Genomic DNA, 20,391 nt, shown 5'->3' on the forward strand with positions numbered 1-20,391 from the left:
TAAAAGACTAAATAGGCTGTTGTAAAATTCCATTTGTAGACAAGACTTTAGTCAGCAGGTAATAATTTTAGGAAAAACATGTTGAACACTAAATTTTATTTAAATGGAGCAGTTTGGGGAATTTTTTAAAAGGATTTTTGTGCTGTGTATTATTTTTTTATAGGAAAAGATCACTTGAGGAGAGGATATGCATTAGAGCTCTGAAGAAAATAACCTAAAAAAAAAATGTCTGAAAAATTGCTAAGGCTGCAGAAAGCTTGATCTCTGAAACTGCTAAGAAAGGAGTCCATGATTGGAAATACTATGCCAAAGATTAAACCCTCAACTTTTTAGAAACTTCATAAGTCTATGTGTCAGACCATGGAGCATACAGCATTTTGCTTGCATGTAGAAGTAGTCAGCCTTATAGCAAATACCAAACAAAAGGACAGTCATCTTTAAGAGTTAATAGAATTCATTCCAACAAAATTGACAGTGTGAAGATTACTTTGACATTACTTTGACAGAGAGAAAGTAGCAGCACTCAATATGATGGTAAATAACAAAAGCATTAGTGTGGGTGGGCTGCTGAAAAGGACAGTAGACACAAGTAAAACTGAATTGGGGAGAAAAATGAATAATATTGTAAAATCATTATCAATATTGGCCCATGTAACTGTCTCACAGAAACTACACTCAGAACAAATCATTAATGTCAGAATTCCCTGGAACCTAAATAAAATTTTAATTCATTAATGTATTTGATTTAAAGAGAATCTTATTTTTGGTGTTTTATGATTAGATACATAAGAATAAAAATGTATTTTCCAAATGTTATTTAAAGTTTTATTTATAGCAAAGTTTTATATTTAAAGCAAAGATAATTTTCTTTACTGTTGATTTGTTTGGGATTTATACAAATGTCAGATAATGTCTCTGCTTGTCTCAGTGGTTTTTACAGATTTTCAGAATCTACTGCAGCAATGAAATTTATCAGGAAAACCTCAATAAGTAGTTTAAATAATTGAATCAAAATAATTTTAAAAGACTTTATGCTCAAATAGTAGTATAATCACAAAATATATTCAGTAAGATACCTAAAATTTGTATAATGGATTTTCCTATCTCCTATGTGATAAAGAATATACACTATAAATGTAAATGTAGATGTGTCATGTGCATAAAATTGCTAATGATAAAAGATCACTATTTCCTGTGAAAAATAAAACTGAAACAAACCAATAAAATTGTTACAACAGTCCCCCCAAATTACTAATAATACCACTTCCTTAGAACGTGAAGGAAAACACAAAAACATTCTTGCCTTAATTCATATATATATGCATTTTCTGTTAGACATACTTTTCTAATACTTTCAAAATTCACATTTGATTTCAAAAATTCCAAAGACAAAATATGCCATTATTTTTATCAAAGCATATAGCTACAAATTAGGTTGTCATTCAATCTAGTCATCATTAATCTTCATAAGGAATGCAAGGAGCCAGTAACAATTCAGCAAACATTTGTAGAATGTGTAGTATATGCTAAATCTCACATAGAAAATAACATGTAGACAGTTTTTACCTTATGAATTAAAGATGAGCAGACACCTGAAAGGAATATTTAAATAAAATACAGTAAGGAAAGTGACAGAGATAGGCAAAAGTTGCTATGGATATCAGGGGGTTCTGGAGAGAGCTGCCATAGAGCCCAGGCTGAAAATTTCTAGGAAAACTCCCTAGTTTGTGCTCAGTCACTCTGTCATTTCTGACTCTTTGTGACCCCACAGACTGTAGTGGCCAGATGCCTCTGTTCATGGGAGTTTCCAGGCAAGAATACTGGAGTGGATTGCCATTTCCTTCTCCAGGCGATCTCGACCCAGGGATGGAACCCACATCTTTTGAGTCTCCTGCATTGGCAGGAGGATTCTTAACCACTGGAAACTCCCTGGAGGCAGTGATGAATCTTGAGATATAAGAAAGAGTTACATAGATGTAGAAGGGAAACAGACATTTCAGGAAAAACAAATAGGAGGCATAAAGGCATGTTAATACAAGGAACAACTAAATAATTATTTGAGTGTAAATTACGTGTCTAGATTGGTAGTTGATCCAAATGGAAAAGTTGCAAGGGTTAAGACATGAAAGCTGTACCGGAGTCGGGGCATTATCTTTTAGGCAATGTGAAGTACCAGCAGACTTTTATGCATGGGTGTAATCTGATTGGGCTTCCCCAGTGGCTTAGCAGCAAAGAATCCATCTGCAGTGCAGGAGATGCGGGTTCAGTCCCTTGGTGGAGAAGATACCCTGGAAGAGGGCATGGCAACCCACTCCAGTATTCTTGCCTGGAAAACCCCATGGATAGAGGATCCTGGCAGGCTATAGCCAATAGGGTCGCAAAGACTCAGACACAACTGAAGAGACTGAGCACATAATATGATTAGGTATTTTTACTGGAAAGATGAATTGGCGGAAATAGATTATACTGTGTGTGTCCTCAATCACTTAGTCATGTCTGACTATGCTAGATTATACTAGAGGCATGATAAACAAACCAAAAAAAAAACATTAATTCTGGAGGCATTTAAGAGTCAGATCTAAAAATGTGGTATTAGAGAAGAAAAGATAGAGTGAAAATATCTATGTGTGGATGGATAATGAAGTGAAGTGAAGTGAAGTCACTCAGTCGTGTCTGACTCTTTGCGACCCCATGGTCTGTAGCCTACCAGGATCCTCAGGCCATGGGATTTTCCAGGCAAGAATACTGGAGTGGGTTGCCATTTCCTTCTCCAGGGGATCTTCCCGACCCAGGGATTGAACCTGGTTGTCCCGCATTGTAGGCAGACACTTTACCATCTGAGCTACCAGGGAAGCCCATGATCAAACAATCTAGGAATATAGGAGAAATTTGAGTTAAGGTTTGGGTATATTGGATATTCTGTGTTTGATGTACCCATAGGCTATCAGGTAGAGATAATTAGTAAGCACTTGGGGATATGGTTTAGAATTAAGCAGGGAAATCTGCTGGAGATGATAGGAAAAAGGAGTTATCAGTATGTAAGTGGAAGATAAAGTAACAATTTGGATATGGTCAACAGGAAGAATGTAATAGAGTATAAATTAGAGATGATTATGGAAGTAATTCAGGAAAATACCAAAATTATAAGATGAAGTAAAAGAGGTGCTTGCCAATAAAACTGAGGTCTGTACAAAGACATCAAAAGAAAAAAGTGAAATTCCAAAAGGAGAGTGAATTTAAGGTGAAAGTCAACAGTTAAGGATGATTACAGATATGAAGAGAAAGATAAAGGCAGAAATTGCATCTTTATTGTCAGTACAAAAGTCATCTGAGGGTGAGCTAAGAAAGGTTTGTGTTGGAGGCAAGAGGTCTAAGAGAAATAGCAATGGCTGGAGAGAGAATGAGAAGTGGGGAGGAACGGATAAAGACATTGAGAATCCCTAAGCAATTAAAAGATTATTGTCTATCTATAATTTAAAATGAAAAAAATCTATGCCTGACCTGTTTTCTCAGGATACTTGGTGCTTTTCTTTGAGAAATAAGAAACCATATATTTTTTTTTTTCCAATGTGACATTCTTTGCTAATTATGTTAGTCTGCCTGTAGGTATATATAGTACATGTGTGATGAAAGAGAATGAGATTAGACTTTTTCAGAAGCCTTAGTTGTAAAATAAAAATAAATAAATTCAAAATAATTAAGGAGATGATTTTATTAAAAATGAATTATTGTAGAATTTTACCATTGTAATGTATAGCAACAACAAATCACTATGTTGTACACCAAGAACTAACAGAATGTTGTAGGTCCATCGTAATTCAAAAACAAACAAACTCATAGAAAAAGTGATCAGATTTGTGGTTACCAGAGTCAGGTAGTTGGGGAAAGCTACTTGTATGAAGATGGTTAAAAAGTACAAGATATTTAGCTCTCCAGTTAATAAGTACTGGTGATATAATGTACAATATGATATGAAACACAACTGTATCTTATATGAATATATAACAATTGTTAGAGTAAATCTTAAAAGTTCTCATCACAAGAATTTTAATTTTTTTCTTTAATTTTGTATCTCTATGATAAGACAGATTTCACTCATTTCATTGTGGTGATCATTTAAAAGCTAAAAAGGGTTATTACAGGATGGGGGCAGGGGCAGACTACTATGATAGGAAAACGTGACAGTAGCATCTTCAAGCATCTGAAGAATTAGGAAAAGGGGATTTTTCTCTTATGGAAAAAAGTACACAAGGTGAACAAGAGCAAGGTGTGGGGAAGTGAGTTGAAAGGGTGGCCCAGAATGTTGTTCTCTGGGTCCAGCCTGTCCTTAGGTTGTGTGCCGGCTCAAAGCTGAGGCAGAATCAGAGTTCAAGAACCTAGAGAAAGGAGAGAAACTTGAGCAGAGTTTGTTTGCATGCAGTTTATTGTGATTTATCTGTGAGTACAAGCAATTCAACTCATCATTTGAGTCAAAGAAAGAGAGTTTACAAGGTCTGTGCCTGGTTTTGTCACAGAAAACTGCGGGGGCTTATTTAGGTTTTATCTAGGATAAGTGAACCTTATCTAGTTAGATGGTAAAGAGGGGTTATTAACTGTGATCCCATATAACCAAACACAGAAGGATGAGGGGATTTCTTAACCATTAGGTAAAATTCAACATTTTCAGTTGGAAAAAAAAAAAAAGTGAAAGGAAATAGGTTAGAGGGAGCTTTGTTTTATTTTTAGCATGAAAGAGACTTGAGTACCTGTGGGCAACAAGGAAGAAGCCAGAGAATAAAGGAGATGAATGAATATAATTTTCAAAAAGAGAAACTGTGTGACCAAATTTAGGGTGTTATCCTGATTAACAGGAGGAACTCATTACCCTCTTGATTGTAGAGAAAAATACCATGGGAGCATTAAAGTCTGAAGAAGGAGATCTAGAGAAAGTTGAGATAGTCTGTTTAATTATTTGATATGATATCACAAAAACAGACAGGTGATAGGGTAAATAAATTAAGTCTAAGCAAATAAATGCTCTAGGCCGAGTAGGTCATCTGTTGTTACAGCGACACTGAGGCTAAGGTTGCAGAAGGTCATGGGGAAATGAGATAGCAGGCATCCATTATTTAGATGGTAAAGATTACCAAATCCTAATAATGATATTACATATCTAGGCTCAGGCAAAGAACAAAAATCTGAAATGTTGCCAGAACCAAAATTCTCCTTTGAAAACCAGTTTTGTGCTGTCAGAAGAATCCTGTATAACTTACAACTCAATGATAAAATTTACCTGAGAAAAACTGTGACTTCAAAGCTCAGATACAAGAGGAATGATGATATGTGCACAAGACATCATGACACCGTGAGAATCCCAGTCTCCATCTCAGTCACTGTCTCTCAGGTGCACACATGTATGTTTACATCCACACTGTCTCACTCCACCACCAGGACCCTCCATATCTCAATTGCTCTAAGTTTCGTAAGCTGCCAACTTTATATATTATTTTCTCATCAAGCTGTGTTTAACAGGCTCTAAAAATAACCCCCTAAAGAATCTATTCTCTGAATTTCTCTGACAATTATTTGAACCTCCATTGAAGTGTTACAGAAACCTTTGTCAGGCCATAATAATAACTGTAGTAACTGTCCATTTTCATCAACAAGTCAGGCAACTAGAATTTAAGAATATCCTAACATTCAGTATGTGCTGTGCTGTGCTTAGTCGCTCAGACGTGTCTGACTCTTTGCGACCCCTGGACTCTAGCCCGTCAGGCTCCTCTGTCCATCCAGACTCTCCAGGCAAGGGTACTGGAATGGATTGTTATGTCCTCATCCAGGGGATCTTCCAGACCCAGGGATCAAACCCAGGTCCCCTGCATTGCAGGCAGATTCTTTACCAGCTAAGCTACCAGAGAAGTCCTAACATTCAGTTTAGGAGTGTTTTATTATAAAGTTATGTCGGTTCTCAGTTATCCATTTTCACATGTTAACTATTATCAAAGCCTCTTCTTCCATAAATAAAGGTATCAGGGAACATTTGAAAATGAACCAAATACCTCATATTCTATTATCCCACATATTATTAGAGATTTTGCTTTGCTTTGTTTTATTTCTATCTTTTTTTCTCAGTAACCTTCAGAGTTTTTCTTAGTAATTATGAGGAAATCATTTTTACTCCTCTTCTTAATGTGTTTCTTTTAAAAGAATCAAAATAATAATAGCAAGGAAGAGAAGTATAAATGTAACTTTTTCTTGTCTTTTAAATCCAATAAAGGAGCTAAATTCACTTTTGTATGTATTTAGTATTTTAATGGTCTTTCTTGAAAGATCATGCAGTATTTAAGCATCCAGTACTGTAAAAAATCGAGTTTGTACAAAAACCTGTAAACAATTTTAGATATGTGTTTTCTAAATACTGATAGATAATTAATTTTATTAATCACTTAAGGGGTTTTGTTTGTTTGTTTTAAATTAAAGCACCCTGTGGAGGCAATTTAACAGGATCTTCAGGATTTATTCTTTCACCAAACTTCCCTCATCCATATCCCCATAGTAGGGACTGTGACTGGACCATCACTGTCAATGCAGACTATGTTATCTCCTTGGCATTTATCAGGTGAGTTCCTATACCTTTCCACATCTTAAAAATTGTTTTGTTTATTTTGCATTAGCATTTGCACTAGGGAATATTTATTTTTATATGACATTTTACTTTTTTTTTTTTTTTACCAATTTCAATACTAATATTTTGCAATAAACAATTTAAAAATCTCTATATAACAGCATAGATTCCAATGTATTTCTGCAGGCTGATGAGTGTGCATCTCTCACCAGTTTCCAGTATAGAGGAAACATGTAAAAGGTTGAATAGTTTACTGATTTTCATGAAACATTATCTCCTCATAACCTTTCCTCTCTCCATGAACTTACCATCACTGCTTCAAAAGATGGAAGCAACCTAGATGCCCATCAGCAGACAAATGGATAAGGAAGCTATGGTACATATACACAATGGAATATTACTCAGCCATTATATTACTCAGCCATTAAAAAGAATTCATTTGAATCAGTTCTAATGAGATGGATGAAACTGGAGCCCATTATATAGAGTGAAGTAAGCCAGAAAGATAAAGACCAATATAGTATACTAACGCATATATGTGGAATTTAAAAAGATGGTAACAATAACCCTATATGCAAAACAGAAAAAGAGACACAGATGGACAGAACAGACTTTGGGACTCTGTGGGAGAAGGCAAGGGTGGGATGTTCTGAGAGAATAGCACTGAAACAAGTATACTATCAAGGGTGAAACAGATCACCAGCCCAGGTTCGATGCATGAGACAAGTGCTCAGGGCTGGGGCACTGGGAAGACCCAGAGGGATGGGATGGGGAGGGAGGTGGGAGGGGGGATCGGGATGGGGAACACATGTAAATCCATGGCTGATTCATGTCAATGTATGGCAAAAACCACTACAATATTGTAAAGTAATTAGCCTCCAACTAATAAAAATAAATTAAAAAATAAATAAATAAATAACAGTATAAGAAAAAAGAAAATGGTTGAACTGAGCCAACAGTGTTTCTGAACAAGGCAGGCATGATTTCTAAGTTTACAGATCTTACATGAAGATAGAAGATCAGGATATACAAGTAAATAGAAAGCTGTTGTATAACATAGGGAACTCAGCTTGGTGGATGACCTAGAAGGGTGGGATGAGGGGATGGGAGGGAGGCTCTAGAGGAAGGAGATACAGGTATACTTATATCTGATTTACACTGTTGCACAACAGAAACTAACACAACATCTTAAAGCAATTAACATACAATTAAATTTTTTTTTAATAAAAGCAAATAGAAAAAATTAAAAAAAAAGATTCTATGTTTCCTAAACTTAAAGATTAAAAGGTCAGCATTTTGAGGAATGTTTTCTCCCATATGTGCACCATCAAAAACATCTTTGAAGTATCTGTGCAGCGCCATTGTTAGGCTTGGGAAGATATATATATATACATACATATATATATATATATATATACACCACGTACCATTCTTTCTGGTGCTCTTATTAAGTCAACTGTCAAGAATTTGATGGATAATCTTCATGTAATTTCTCAGAAGAACTTGTCTCCTGATAGAACTGTACATGAGCTATTCAAAATTTACATTTGTTGTTTTATCAGCATCAGTTGAAAGGTTAGCTTAGTACTGAGATAGTGGAGGATGCAACTTCTTGTGTGGCAAAGAAATTGCTGAGTTTAAGCCCCAGCTCTGTTACTAATATTTGTGTTACCTTGGGTAAGTTATTATTTGAATGAGTAATATTATAATAAATGATCTTATAATAATGTTATTTGAGCCTTTGTTTCCTCACATGAAGTAATAGCTGTATCACAAAACCTGGCCTAATTCTTTTCCTTGAGATTTCAATGGGAATGTTAGGTATCAACAACTTGAAGAGTTTCTAGAAATGTTCCTGATCTTAGTGTCCAAAACCAATGTCTGCTGGCTCTTGTAACACAGCTATTCCTTCTGCTAGCATGTCACAGCTGCTTGGTTTTTATGTAAATTTTTAAGTTGAACATTTTTTCTAATATATGAAAGTGAAAGTCACTCAATCATGTCTGACTCTTTGCGGCCCCATAGACTATACAGTCCACGGAATTCTCCAGGCCAGAATATTGGAGTGAGTAGCCTTTCCCTTCTCCAGGGGATCTTCCCAACCCAGATCAAACCTAGGTCTTCCGCATTTCTGGCAGATTCTTTACCAACTGAGCCACAAAGGAAGCCAATATATGAAACCCAAGTTAAAAAAAAAAAAAAAAAAAACTAGAGTAAAGATAATTCAAATTCATGAAAAATTTCAAAAGTATAAATATATGGAATTTTCATTTTTATAATTTGTAGTACTACACTGATAATGGTAACAACAAAGCAACACTTGATGGCAATGTTAGTTTTATGCCAAGACCCAGTTATAAGACAATTTTCTGAAGTAAATATTGTTATTCTCATTTTTATAGTAGAGGAAATGGCAGTACAAACATTAAAAATGTCAGGATGTATGATACAGGGTTCAGTTTACTTAAAAATTGTTTTAGTTAATGACTGAGTGGTAGAAGGTTGTATTACGTGAAGTGTGTGAGGAGTTGTTGATTTCCTGTTGTATCATTGATTATGTGACCTAAGAGAGACTACTGACAGATCAGGATCTCGTTGGGAAAATGGAAATGATAATCTCTTCCTTATACCACAGGATTATTGACAAAAAACAAGTTAATATTTATGAAACTATTTGTAAAAGATAGAATGTACTATCTTTTCAGGTTTTTAGGAAAAATAATCATTATATTTATGTCTTCAGTTTTCTAAGTATGTGGGTTCTATAATCATTATAGGATGACTCTCATACTTTGAAGGTTGTTAAGGCAAGTTTATTATGCAAGTTTTGAAACATTTGAATATTGATTTGAATAGTTTATGTGCTAAAATGTCTTTATTTACACACTGTTTAATTTTGGTGAAGAGTGTATTGGCTCAATTTGCCTACATTAAGTTCTAAAAGAAGAAAATATATTTACTTTCAAGGAAAAGAATACCTAGTACAATGTGCAATGCTTTGAGTAATTTAAATGCAGATTTTATCTTTCCAACTTTTGTTTGGATCTGATATGTAGAGTTCACTTTTAAAACAAAAATGCTCTTAAGTTTTGAAGTTCAAGGCAAATAGATTCATGGACACAAAGCAAAAAGAGATGCAAAATATCTGGTGAAAAATTTTAAAGTACAGTTAATGTCTTACACATTTTACTGATATAAAGTAATTTAAGGATATGTAGCTAACAAGGACACAAGCATCTTGAACCTAAACTCTGACTGCAAATCCTGTATCCTTCAGCACCTTACAAATTGTTTGCCTTACAGTCATTTGTATTCCCTGTAGACATAATGCCAACTTAGAAATACTTGAAAATATCAAGATGTCTTCTTTCTTTTTTCAGTGCTGATTTTATATGCATATTCAGTGTGCTGTTGCCAGGGGTATTTTCAAATTGACTTATTTTGACAGAATCTGTTATTTTTAAAGATAATGATTGAATTAATATATAATTTATGGGACTATTATGATTAAAACCTTAGTAATAACGATTCCACTTTTTTCTTCCTTCCTTCCTTTCTTTCTTTTTCTTTTCTTTTAGTTTTAGCATAGAACCAAACTATGATTTCCTCTATATATATGATGGGCCAGACAGTAATAGTCCCTTGATTGGAAGCTTTCAAGACAGCAAATTACCGGAGAGGATAGAAAGCAGCTCAAATAACATGCATTTGGCTTTTCGGAGTGATGGATCTGTTAGTTACACTGGATTTCATTTAGAGTATAAAGGTAAATGTGAACATTTGATTTTAGCGTCATGATTTAAATTGTGAATATTTTATACAAGAGAATAATGTCATATTGGCCATTGTCAGTGGTTAGTTATATGTGCAGTTCTTAAAGCATACTACCTGCAATTCATCTCACAAAAGAGCGCTCACTGTAGACTTTTCCTACAGAAGGAAATTAGCATTTCCTAATTACTACCAAAGGAAATGTATCACACAAACAAATAAGCAATTAGGATACTGCAGAAGTTGGCTGAGACCACAAAATATTTCTTAAAAAACAAGTCATTTTTGGAAGCTGAAATTTCACTTGAATATCAAATATTCAGAGACTACTCTCACCGATAAAAATACTCAAAAGTATATGATTACCAAAAAATTTGACAATTATGATTCAGAAAATATCTGAAAATATTTAAATAGGTCAACATTTAGAATAGAGTGAATATAATATGCTCTAAATCAAACCCTTATGATTATACAGTGAGAGTGAGAAATATATTCAACGGATTGGATCTGATAGACAGAGTGCCTGAAGAACTATGGATGGAAGTTAGTGACACTGTACAGGAGACAGGGATCAAGAACATCCCTAAGAAAAAGAAGTGCAAAAAAGCAAAATGGTTGTCTGATGAGGCCTTACAAATAGCTGTGAAAAGAAGAGAAACTAAAGGCAAAGGAGAAAAGGAAAGATATCTTATCTTTCAAATCAAGATAATATAAGATAAGACACCTTATCTTACGTAATGGGCATGTGCCCATTTGAATACAGAGTTCCAAAGAATGGCAAATAGAGATAAGAAAGCCTTCCTCAGTGATCAATGCAAATAAATAGAGGAAAACAATAGAATGTGAAAGACTAGAGATCACTTCAAGAAAATTAGAGATACCAAGGGAACATTTCATGCAAAGATGAGCACAATAAAGGACAGAAATGGTATGGACCTAACAGAAGCAGAAGATATTAAGAAGAGGTAGCAAGATAACACAGAAGAACTATTAAAAAAAAAAAAAGATCTTCACGACCCAGATAATCACAATGGTGTGATCACTCCCTTAGAGCCAGACATCCTGGAATGTGAAGTCAAGTGGACCTTAGGAAGCATCTTTATGAACAAAGCTAGTGGAGGTGATGGAATTCTAGTTGAGCTATTTCAAATCCTGAAAGATGATGCTGAGAAAGTTCTGCACTCAATATGCCAGCAAATTTGGAAAACTCAGCACTGGCCACTGGACTGGAAAAGGTCACTTTCATTCCAATCCCAATGAAAGGCAATGCCAAAGAATGCTCAAACTACAACACAATTGTACTCAACTAACACGCTAGTAAAGTAATGCTCAAAATTCTCCAAGCCAGGCTTCAACAGTGCCTGAACTGTGAAATTCCAGATGTTCGAGCTGAATTTAGAAAAGGCAGAGGAACCAGAGATCAAATTGCCAACATCTGTTGGATCATTGAAAAAGCAAGAAAGTTCCAGAAAAAACATCAACTTCTGTTTTGTCGACTAAGCCAAAGCCTTTGTCTGTGTGGATCACAATAAACTGTGGAAAATTCTGAAAGAGATTGGAATACCAGACCACCTGAACTGCCTCTTGAGAAATCTGTATGCAGGTCAACAACAGACTGGTTCCAAATAGGGAAGGGAGTACGTCAAGGCTGTATATTGTCACCATGCTTATTTAATTTATATGCAGATTACATCATGAGAAACGCTGGGCTGGATAAAGCAGAAGCTGGAATCAAGACTGCCAGGAGAAATATCAATAACCTCAGATATCCAGATGACACCACCCTTATGGCAGAAAGTGAAGAAGAACTAAAGAGCCTCTTGATGAAAGTGAAAGAGAAGAGTGAAAAAGTTGGCCTAAAGCTCAACATTCAGAAAACTAAGATCATGGCATCTGGTCCCATCACTTGCTGGCAAATAGATGGGGAAACAGTGGAAACCATGATGGACTTTGTTTTTTGGGGGGCTCCAAAATCACTGCAGATGGTGATTGCAGCCATGAAATTAAAAGACACTTGCTCCTTGGAAGGAAAGTTATGACCAACCTAGACAGCATAGTAAAAAGCAGAGACATTCCTTTGCCAACAAAGGTCCATACAGTCAAAGGTACACTTTTTCCAGCAGCCATGTATGGATGTGAGTATCAGACTATAGAGAAAGCTGAGCACCAAAGAGTTGGTGCTCTTGAACTGTGGTGTTTGATAAAACCCTTGTGAGTCCCTTGGACTGCAAGGAGATCCAACCAGTCCATCCTAAAGGAAATCAGTCCTGAGTATTCATTGGAAAGACTAATGCTGAAGATGAAACTCCAATACTTTGGTCACCTGATGCGAAGACTTGAGTCACTTGAAAAGACCCTGATGCTGGGAAAGATTGAAGGTGGGAGGAGAAGTGGACGTCAGAGGATGAGATGGTTGGATGGCATCACTGACTCTATGGACATGAGTTTGAGTAAGCTCCGGGAGTTAGTGATGGACAGGGCGGCTTGGCATGCTGCAATCCATGGGATCACAAAGAGTCAGACACAACTGAATGACTGAACTAAACTGAATGTGATATGGTGATGAATATAATATTTTAGAACATTTCTGTCTGTATTTAAATGAATTTATATATATATGGATATTTCTTGGGCCTTCCCAGGTAGAACTAGTGTTAAAGAAACCCCCTGCAAATGCAGGAGATGTAAGAGAGGCGGGTTTGATCCCAGGGTCGGGAAGGGCACAGCAACCCACTCTAGTATTCTTGCATGGAAAATCTCATGAACAAAAAAGCCTGGTAGGCTAAGGTCCATAAGGTTGCAAAGAGTCGAACATGACTGAAGGGACTTAGCATGCACATGTATGGGTATTTATAAATATATTTTAAGTTTTCTATTCAATGCCTATAAGGACAAATTAGATCTTAGTTGTTTAAAGTTAAATTTTATTTTTCAAAAATTGAGCCTATAAAGGATACTGATAAAGGAGTCATTTGAGTTCTGTAAATGCATACTTTGAATTTATTACTTACTGCTTTGACTTTAATTTTTTCCCCACTATAGAATATTTTCAGTAGCTAAAAGTTATACAGAATAGTAAAACAAACTTCAAAGTATTTGCTATCCAATTCGACAGACTTTTAACATGGTGTTATATTTGCTTCAGATCTTGTTATTCTTGTTTTAAGAAATATTCAATTGAAACTTCTGCAAATGCACTGGGAAGAGGGTTTTGTTTTGTTTTGTTTTGTTTTTTAGGGCTATCAAAAGAAGTCACCTTAAGCTGAATCCCCACCTTAAATACATCTTCAGCTAGAGACAAAGAAAATGTTGGGAGTAGTAGTTTGGGACTTCAAAGGCGAAAAAGGCAATCCACACTGATGGAAAAGTAAATGTTTGATGATAAATAAATGTTCGCTGGGCTGTGCAGAGACAAGGGGATAAAGAGTGGACTCTGCTCTCTAGGCCCTGCTGAGTTTCCACCACTGCAACCTCGCCTATAGTTGGTGCAGATATCTTTGGTCATCAGTCAGTCAGTTCAGTCACTCAGTCATGTCCAATAATTTGTGACTTCATGGACTACAGCACACCAGGCTTCCCTGTCCATTACCAACTCCCAGAGCTTACTCAAACTCATGTCCATCGTGTCGGTGATGCCATCCAACAATCTCATCCTCTGTCATCCCCTTCTCCTCCTGCCTTCAATCTTTCCCAGCATCAGGGTCTTTTCCAAGGAGTCAGTTCTTCGCATCAGGTGGCCAAAGTATTGGAGTTTCAGCTTCAGCATCAGTCCTTCCAATGAATATTCAGGACTGATTTCCTTTAGGATTGACTGGTTTGATCTCCTTGCAGTTGTAGGGACTCTCAAGAGTCTTCTCCAACACCACAGTTCAAAACATCAGTTCTTTGGTGCTCAGCTTTGTTTATGGTCCAGCTGTCACATCCATACATGACTACTGGAAAAGCCATAGCTTTGACTAGATGGACCTGAGTTGGCAAAGTAATGTCTCTGCTTTTTAATGTGCTGTCTAGATTGGTCATAACTTTTCTTTTGAGGAACAAGCGTCTTTTTTAATTTCATGGCTGCAGTCACCATCTGCAGTGATTTTGGAGCCAAAGGAAAACAAAGTTTCTCACTGTTTCTATTGTTTCCCCATCTATTTGCCATGAAGTGATGGGACTGGATGCCATGATCTTAAGTTTTCTGAATGTTGAGTTTGATGCCAGCTTTTTTACTCTCCTCTTTCATTTTCATTAAGAGGCTCTCTTCTTTGCTTTCTGCCTTAAGGGCCCATCTTTGGTCACAGATGTATTCTATTTTAGGTACATGCCCTTTAGCTAAATTCTTAGGTAGCTAAGTGGGAGATAAAAAGACTTTCTGAGTTTCTGTTTCTTAAAAATTATCACCCTAAATCAATATATATGCCAAAGAAGCACATTTTGAGATGATAAATTTTGGTCTATGAGTCTCTCATCTTACAGAGCAAAGTAAGAAAATGGCCTCATCAGTGGGAGAATATATGAGCTATTTGGTACCAAACAGTAGGTGATTCTCTGGTGGCTCAGAAGAATCTCAGATTCTTTACCATGTGGGAGAGCAATGAGGGAGACCTGGGTTTAAGCCCTGGGTTGAGAAGATCCTTTAGAGACGATCTCCTGGAGAAGGGAATGGCTAACCACTCCAGTATTCTTGCCTGGAGAATTCCATGGATAGAGGAGCCTAGTGGGCTATAGTTCATAGGGTCACTCATAACTGAAGTGACTAACGCTTTTCACTTTCAGTAAGAATTTAGGATGACCAGCTATATATTAGGGTTGTATGAAAATGTTAGCTGCTCCAAACCAGAGGATCATGGGCGAGCTTACACCTGGTGACTATGGGTTAGGAAGCACTGATATTCTAGAGTTGAACTTGAGCAATGTGCCAAACTCTCCCACTGGAAGAGGCTCCCCATGCCATATGCAAGAAGCCAACTAACTGGCTATCTGCACAAATCATCAGTAGTCAAGATTATTTTCAGACACTCCTGTTCCTATGATGACAGTACCCTCCTAATTCTGAACTCAGTGCTTATCTTTTCCGTGTATGTATGCTTGTCCATATATTTATACTTTCCATCATGTACATGTCCTTCATTCTGTTTTCATAAAGCATATTGTCATCATGTACACATTCTTATGAAAATTATTTTTTCCCTGTACATTGTTTCTGAGATATATCAATGATAAGAGATGTGTAGACTTAGTTCATTAATTTCTTTATGATATTCCATCATATGACTATCACAAGTAATTTGTAAATTTTTCTGATAGGTACTTAGGTTAAGTTTTCTGTTAGGAATCATGATGATATAGTCATTCTTTTGAGTGCTTTCTTGAACATATCTATTAGATTCTAAAATATCTGTATATCTAAGAGTGGGAATACTAGATCAAAGGATATAAACCTCTTGAATCTAATTACATATCCCCTAATTACTCCCAGAAGGGGTTATACCAATTTATATTCTCAACAGCAGAGAAAACATTTCAGAACCTCCACATTTTCTGAGCTAAAACTGACAAAAACATTATACTATTTTTGGGTGTTTGTATGACATAATGATTTAATAAATGTATGTATTGCAAAATGATTACTATATTAAGTCTATATAGCATCATCACCACTGCATATAGTTAGTTATTTTTTTCTTATAATGAGAACTTTTTAAGATCTATTCCCTTAGCAACTTTCAAATATAGAATACATATATTCTTAAGTATTGTCACCATGCTGTATATTACATCCCTAGAACATACTTATCTTATAACTGGAAGTTTGTACATTTCAGGGAGGAAAAAAATTGTGCTTTGTTCTTCTAGATTCTTCTAGTTAATCTAAGAATTAAATTGGTATGAGACAGATTAACAGGAGAAAATCAAACAAGTTTAAAAATGTGTATACATGGGAGAGACTTATGAAAACTGAAAATCTTTTCCTGAAAACTAATTATCCCCATGCAAGTTTTCAGATGTATAGACATAAAAATGTTCACAGTGCTCTCTTGCATTTTCTGTTGCTGTATATTTTTTATTAGAATTGCTTGGTATTTTTGTTAATATTGCTTTCACATAATTTACTTATTCCATTCTATTTTATCTAGATTGGCTTTTATTTATATAATTAAAAATAATTAAATCACTTATATTCATATTTTTTTCCTCTTCTAATATGAGCCTTTGAGGGCTGTGTATTTTCCTCAAAGGACCACTGTAGCTGCTTCTCAAATGTTGGAATATGCAGAGTTTTATTATTTTGCAATTTTAAATTTGTTCTAGTTGTACTGCCTTTTGATTTTTTCTCTACTTGAGAGCTATTTACAAGTGCTTACAAGTCTTACAATAAATTTCAGTCTATACTTAATTATGAATTTCTAGCTTACTAGTACTGTGGTCTAAAGTATATGATTCCAGTTCTTGGTGTGTCTAAAGATTTGTTTTATGACCTCTTATATAGTTAGTTTTTACCCATATAAAACACACACACTCCCTGTGTGCTTGGAGAAAAGAGTGTCATCTAATTTATGGGTGCAGTTTTTTTTATATATATACTCATTAAATTAAGTTCTCTATTTATCTTTCTTGAATATGTATGTCCTTTGCCATTTAGAAAAATCACTTGGTCTAGCAATTATTGAAATAGTTGGGGAAATCTATTATAATTTTTTGTAATAAATTAATTTTTCATTTTTTTTCTTAAAATAGTGATTTTTTTTTTTGCTATATTATCAGAACCCATTTTTGGGTACATATATACATGTTTTTAATCTTATTTTGAGCCATCTACACCTTTTGCTTTGTCTCTTGTACTATCACAAATTTCTCTTTTTATCAAAGTCATATAATTACCTGATATTTTATTTTTCATTTATTTGCTATTTATTTACTATGCACACTCCCATTTACACCCCTCAATCCCTGCGCTGCGCTTAGTCACTCAATCATATCTGACTCTCTACATACACATGGACTGTAGCCCAGCAGGCTCCTTTGTCCATGGGGATTTTCCAGGAAGAATACTGGAGTAGGTTGCCATGCCCTTCTCCAGAGGATCTTCCCAACCCAGGGATTGAACCGTGTGATTGAACCCATTTCAGGCAGATTGTTTACCGTCTGAGTCACCAGGGAAGCCCAAGAATACTGGAGTGAGTAATCTATCCCTTCTCCAGGAAAACTTCCCGACCCAGGAATAGAACCAGGGTCTCCTGCATTACAGGTGGTTTCTTTACCAGCTGAGCTACCTGGGAAGCCCCACTCAATCCCTACACATAAACCAGAAAAACAAACTTCTTAAGAGCAAGAACTCTATTTACCATTATACAGTGAACTTATTAGAATAATGCCTACATACATAGTAATTCTTTGATAATTATGTAGCTGATTTTGAGTTGCCTAAAGAGGTGTTTTATATTTTAAATCAAGACATGATTAGAATAATAACAGTACTGAAATCTGAGGAAACTTAGAGACACATTCATGTCCTGTATTTTACAAATAAGAACTTGGCTTTTTAGGAATATCTGCAAGGTGATAGCTTTATAAACAAGACTCATTTAAAAAGAGGTAGAGAACTGTAAGCAAGTCAGTAAAGCTAGGTTCTATTGTGAGTTTGTATTTAACAAAGCATTTCCAGAGATCCATAGGATAACAGATACAGGAAGAATGCCACAAATACTACCATACTCAGGGCAGATGATGCTAATTTGTTACAGCATTCTTTCTCATGGAAACTGGACTTAACTTCACAGTCCTTTCTCTCATAACATTCCATGTAGTCATTATTAAATCCATGTCATTTAGCACTTGAGATAAAATCTACTCACCATATCTCAAATTAAATGTATTGCCCTTCCTATTTCCCATCTTGGTCAATTTCTGTGTCCCATTATTTCTGAAAAGCTACAATTTATGCCACCACAGGAAAAGGGCCACTGATGCATTTTTCAAAAGGACAATGTTAATTACCTATTATGTACTTTACTCCAAGTACAGTTATTAGCTCTTTCAATACAGTATCTCTGTCTTTCCCATTAGCAAAAATACTTGTAAATGCAACAAAATGTTAGCTAACAGCATTATCAGGTAGATATTACTATACCTATTTTCAAATGATAAAATTGAGAATCAGATTGTCAAAGTGAATTGCATAAGATGGCATAACTTATCACTACCAATAAGAGTAAAGGAAAATAAAAATGTGAGCACAGGCAGAGAGAAATACATAAGTATTCCATGAACTTCAGTCTACCTTGTACGCTGCAACTACTGCCTACCATCCTCAGTTACTACACCAGTGCCCATTTACACACAGTTCCTTGAGGTCTTATTTTTATACTCCAGATAGTATTTCTTTACAATGTTAGTGCTAAGGTTATGGTATTCTGCAAATCCAACCTACTTAACTTTCTGGACTGGCTCTCAAAATTCTCAAACCCCCCATAGTATTTCATCTCCCACTTCAGGGTCTCCAAGATCTGTCTTTTCTTATCAGTCACCCTACTTTCTATTTATATTAAAAAAAAAAAAAAGTTAGCTCTTTAATTGCCTGGTTCCTTAAAGCTGATAAAGTGGTCTTGTTGTTTATTTCTGCCATAGCCAAGCAAACATGTCAGAATTTTCAAGATAAAATGTGCACCCGCAAAAGGAATTGACATGTAACTGGAGGTCCTGGATAGTAAAAGCTATTTGTCATTTGTAATCATGTTATATAGTTTATTTTAAGCATGTTGATTTCTATTAGCTTTGAAAAAGTAAAGTTTTTAAGTCCCAACACACTCCAAATACTGGTATTTATAGGTCTTTATTTAAAAAGCTATAGGTTCAGCACCTACTTCTATAGAGTTCACACCAGAGTATAGTTGCTATTGCTTGTGTTCATACTGATCTCTTCATTTCCCTCTTGAAGATAGACACTGAACCTTATTTTTATTTATTTGCAAATACATAGGAGTTCTGCAAACAAAGCATTTGAACGGTGAACAAATGCTATAGTCAAACATCGCAAATACACAGCCTGCTAATAATAGGGATTCTGAAAGGAATACTACTTTTATTTACAAAAAGCAAATGTTTTAAGGCAAAAACCACCACAATATTGTAAAGTAATTAGCCTCCAATTAAAATTTTTAAAAAGTCAAATGGTAGATATGCTCTAGTGTTGTAGACAATAGTAAACTGAAATAAAGAAATAGAGATTTGAAGGTAAGGAGAGATGTTTTATTAACTTGAAAGCAATGTCCCCAAAGAGTTTAAATCAATCTAATCTCCAGTAGTCTTCCCTGAAGAGTCCCCATGGACAGAGGAGCCTAGCAGGCTGCAGTTCACGGGGTGGCCAAGAGTTGGACACGAGTGAGTGACTAAGCACAGTCTCCATTTATCCTAATGTAACTTCAATGAGATACAATAGTAAATGCATGCTTGATAAACATTTTAGCTTAATGCTATCTTTTGCATTGTTTTTGTATCAAGGCTATTTTTAATTATGTTAATAAGTATATTTTAAATATTTATAACTATAATTTTTAATAGGTGTAACTCATAGGAGTGATGTTTATATTATTTAAACAAAATATACTATTTACATGAAGGAGAGAGTATAGATAAAGTTTTGTGCTTCTAAAGGGGACCTCCTGGCAGCTGCTGTTTTATCTGATAGGCACCAAAAATGTACAGTGAAAGATTTATGAATGGTTGTTTATATATGGTGTAAGTTAGCCACCTGCTTCAAGAACCCTAAAATATAGTCAATTACTTTCTAAATTAATATACCAATTTAAGACATATCTTTTAATAGAGCAACCTATTACATTTCAGCTTTACTTTGAAGTATTTTACAGCAATTGTTTAATTTCCAATTGTTTAATCAACAGTATTTTCCAAAATAAAAGAGATATGTCTGTGGTTTATATTTAATCTCAAAGAGCACATGGGGAATCTGACCCTATGTGAACTATGGGTCTTCCAAAAGAGAGAGCCTTTTGGGAGTTACTATGATT

General features: G+C 35.3%; 1 protein-coding gene across 3 annotated transcripts in view; it reads left to right on the top strand.

The window, feature by feature from the left end:
* The window catches only part of CSMD3 (CUB and Sushi multiple domains 3), a 1,326,016-nt gene that overhangs the window by 1,025,524 nt on the left and 280,101 nt on the right, over positions 1 to 20,391 (top strand). For all 3 annotated transcript variants that reach the window (XM_061122845.1, XM_061122846.1, XM_061122847.1), the window contains 2 exons: positions 6,460 to 6,598; positions 10,183 to 10,370. In XM_061122845.1, coding sequence (XP_060978828.1) covers positions 6,460 to 6,598; positions 10,183 to 10,370 — 327 coding nt within the window. The remainder of the gene's footprint in view (positions 1 to 6,459; positions 6,599 to 10,182; positions 10,371 to 20,391) is intronic.

The sequence above is a fragment of the Dama dama genome, chromosome 21, assembly GCF_033118175.1.
Source record: "Dama dama isolate Ldn47 chromosome 21, ASM3311817v1, whole genome shotgun sequence".
In the NCBI taxonomy this organism is placed as follows: Eukaryota; Metazoa; Chordata; class Mammalia; order Artiodactyla; family Cervidae; genus Dama; species Dama dama.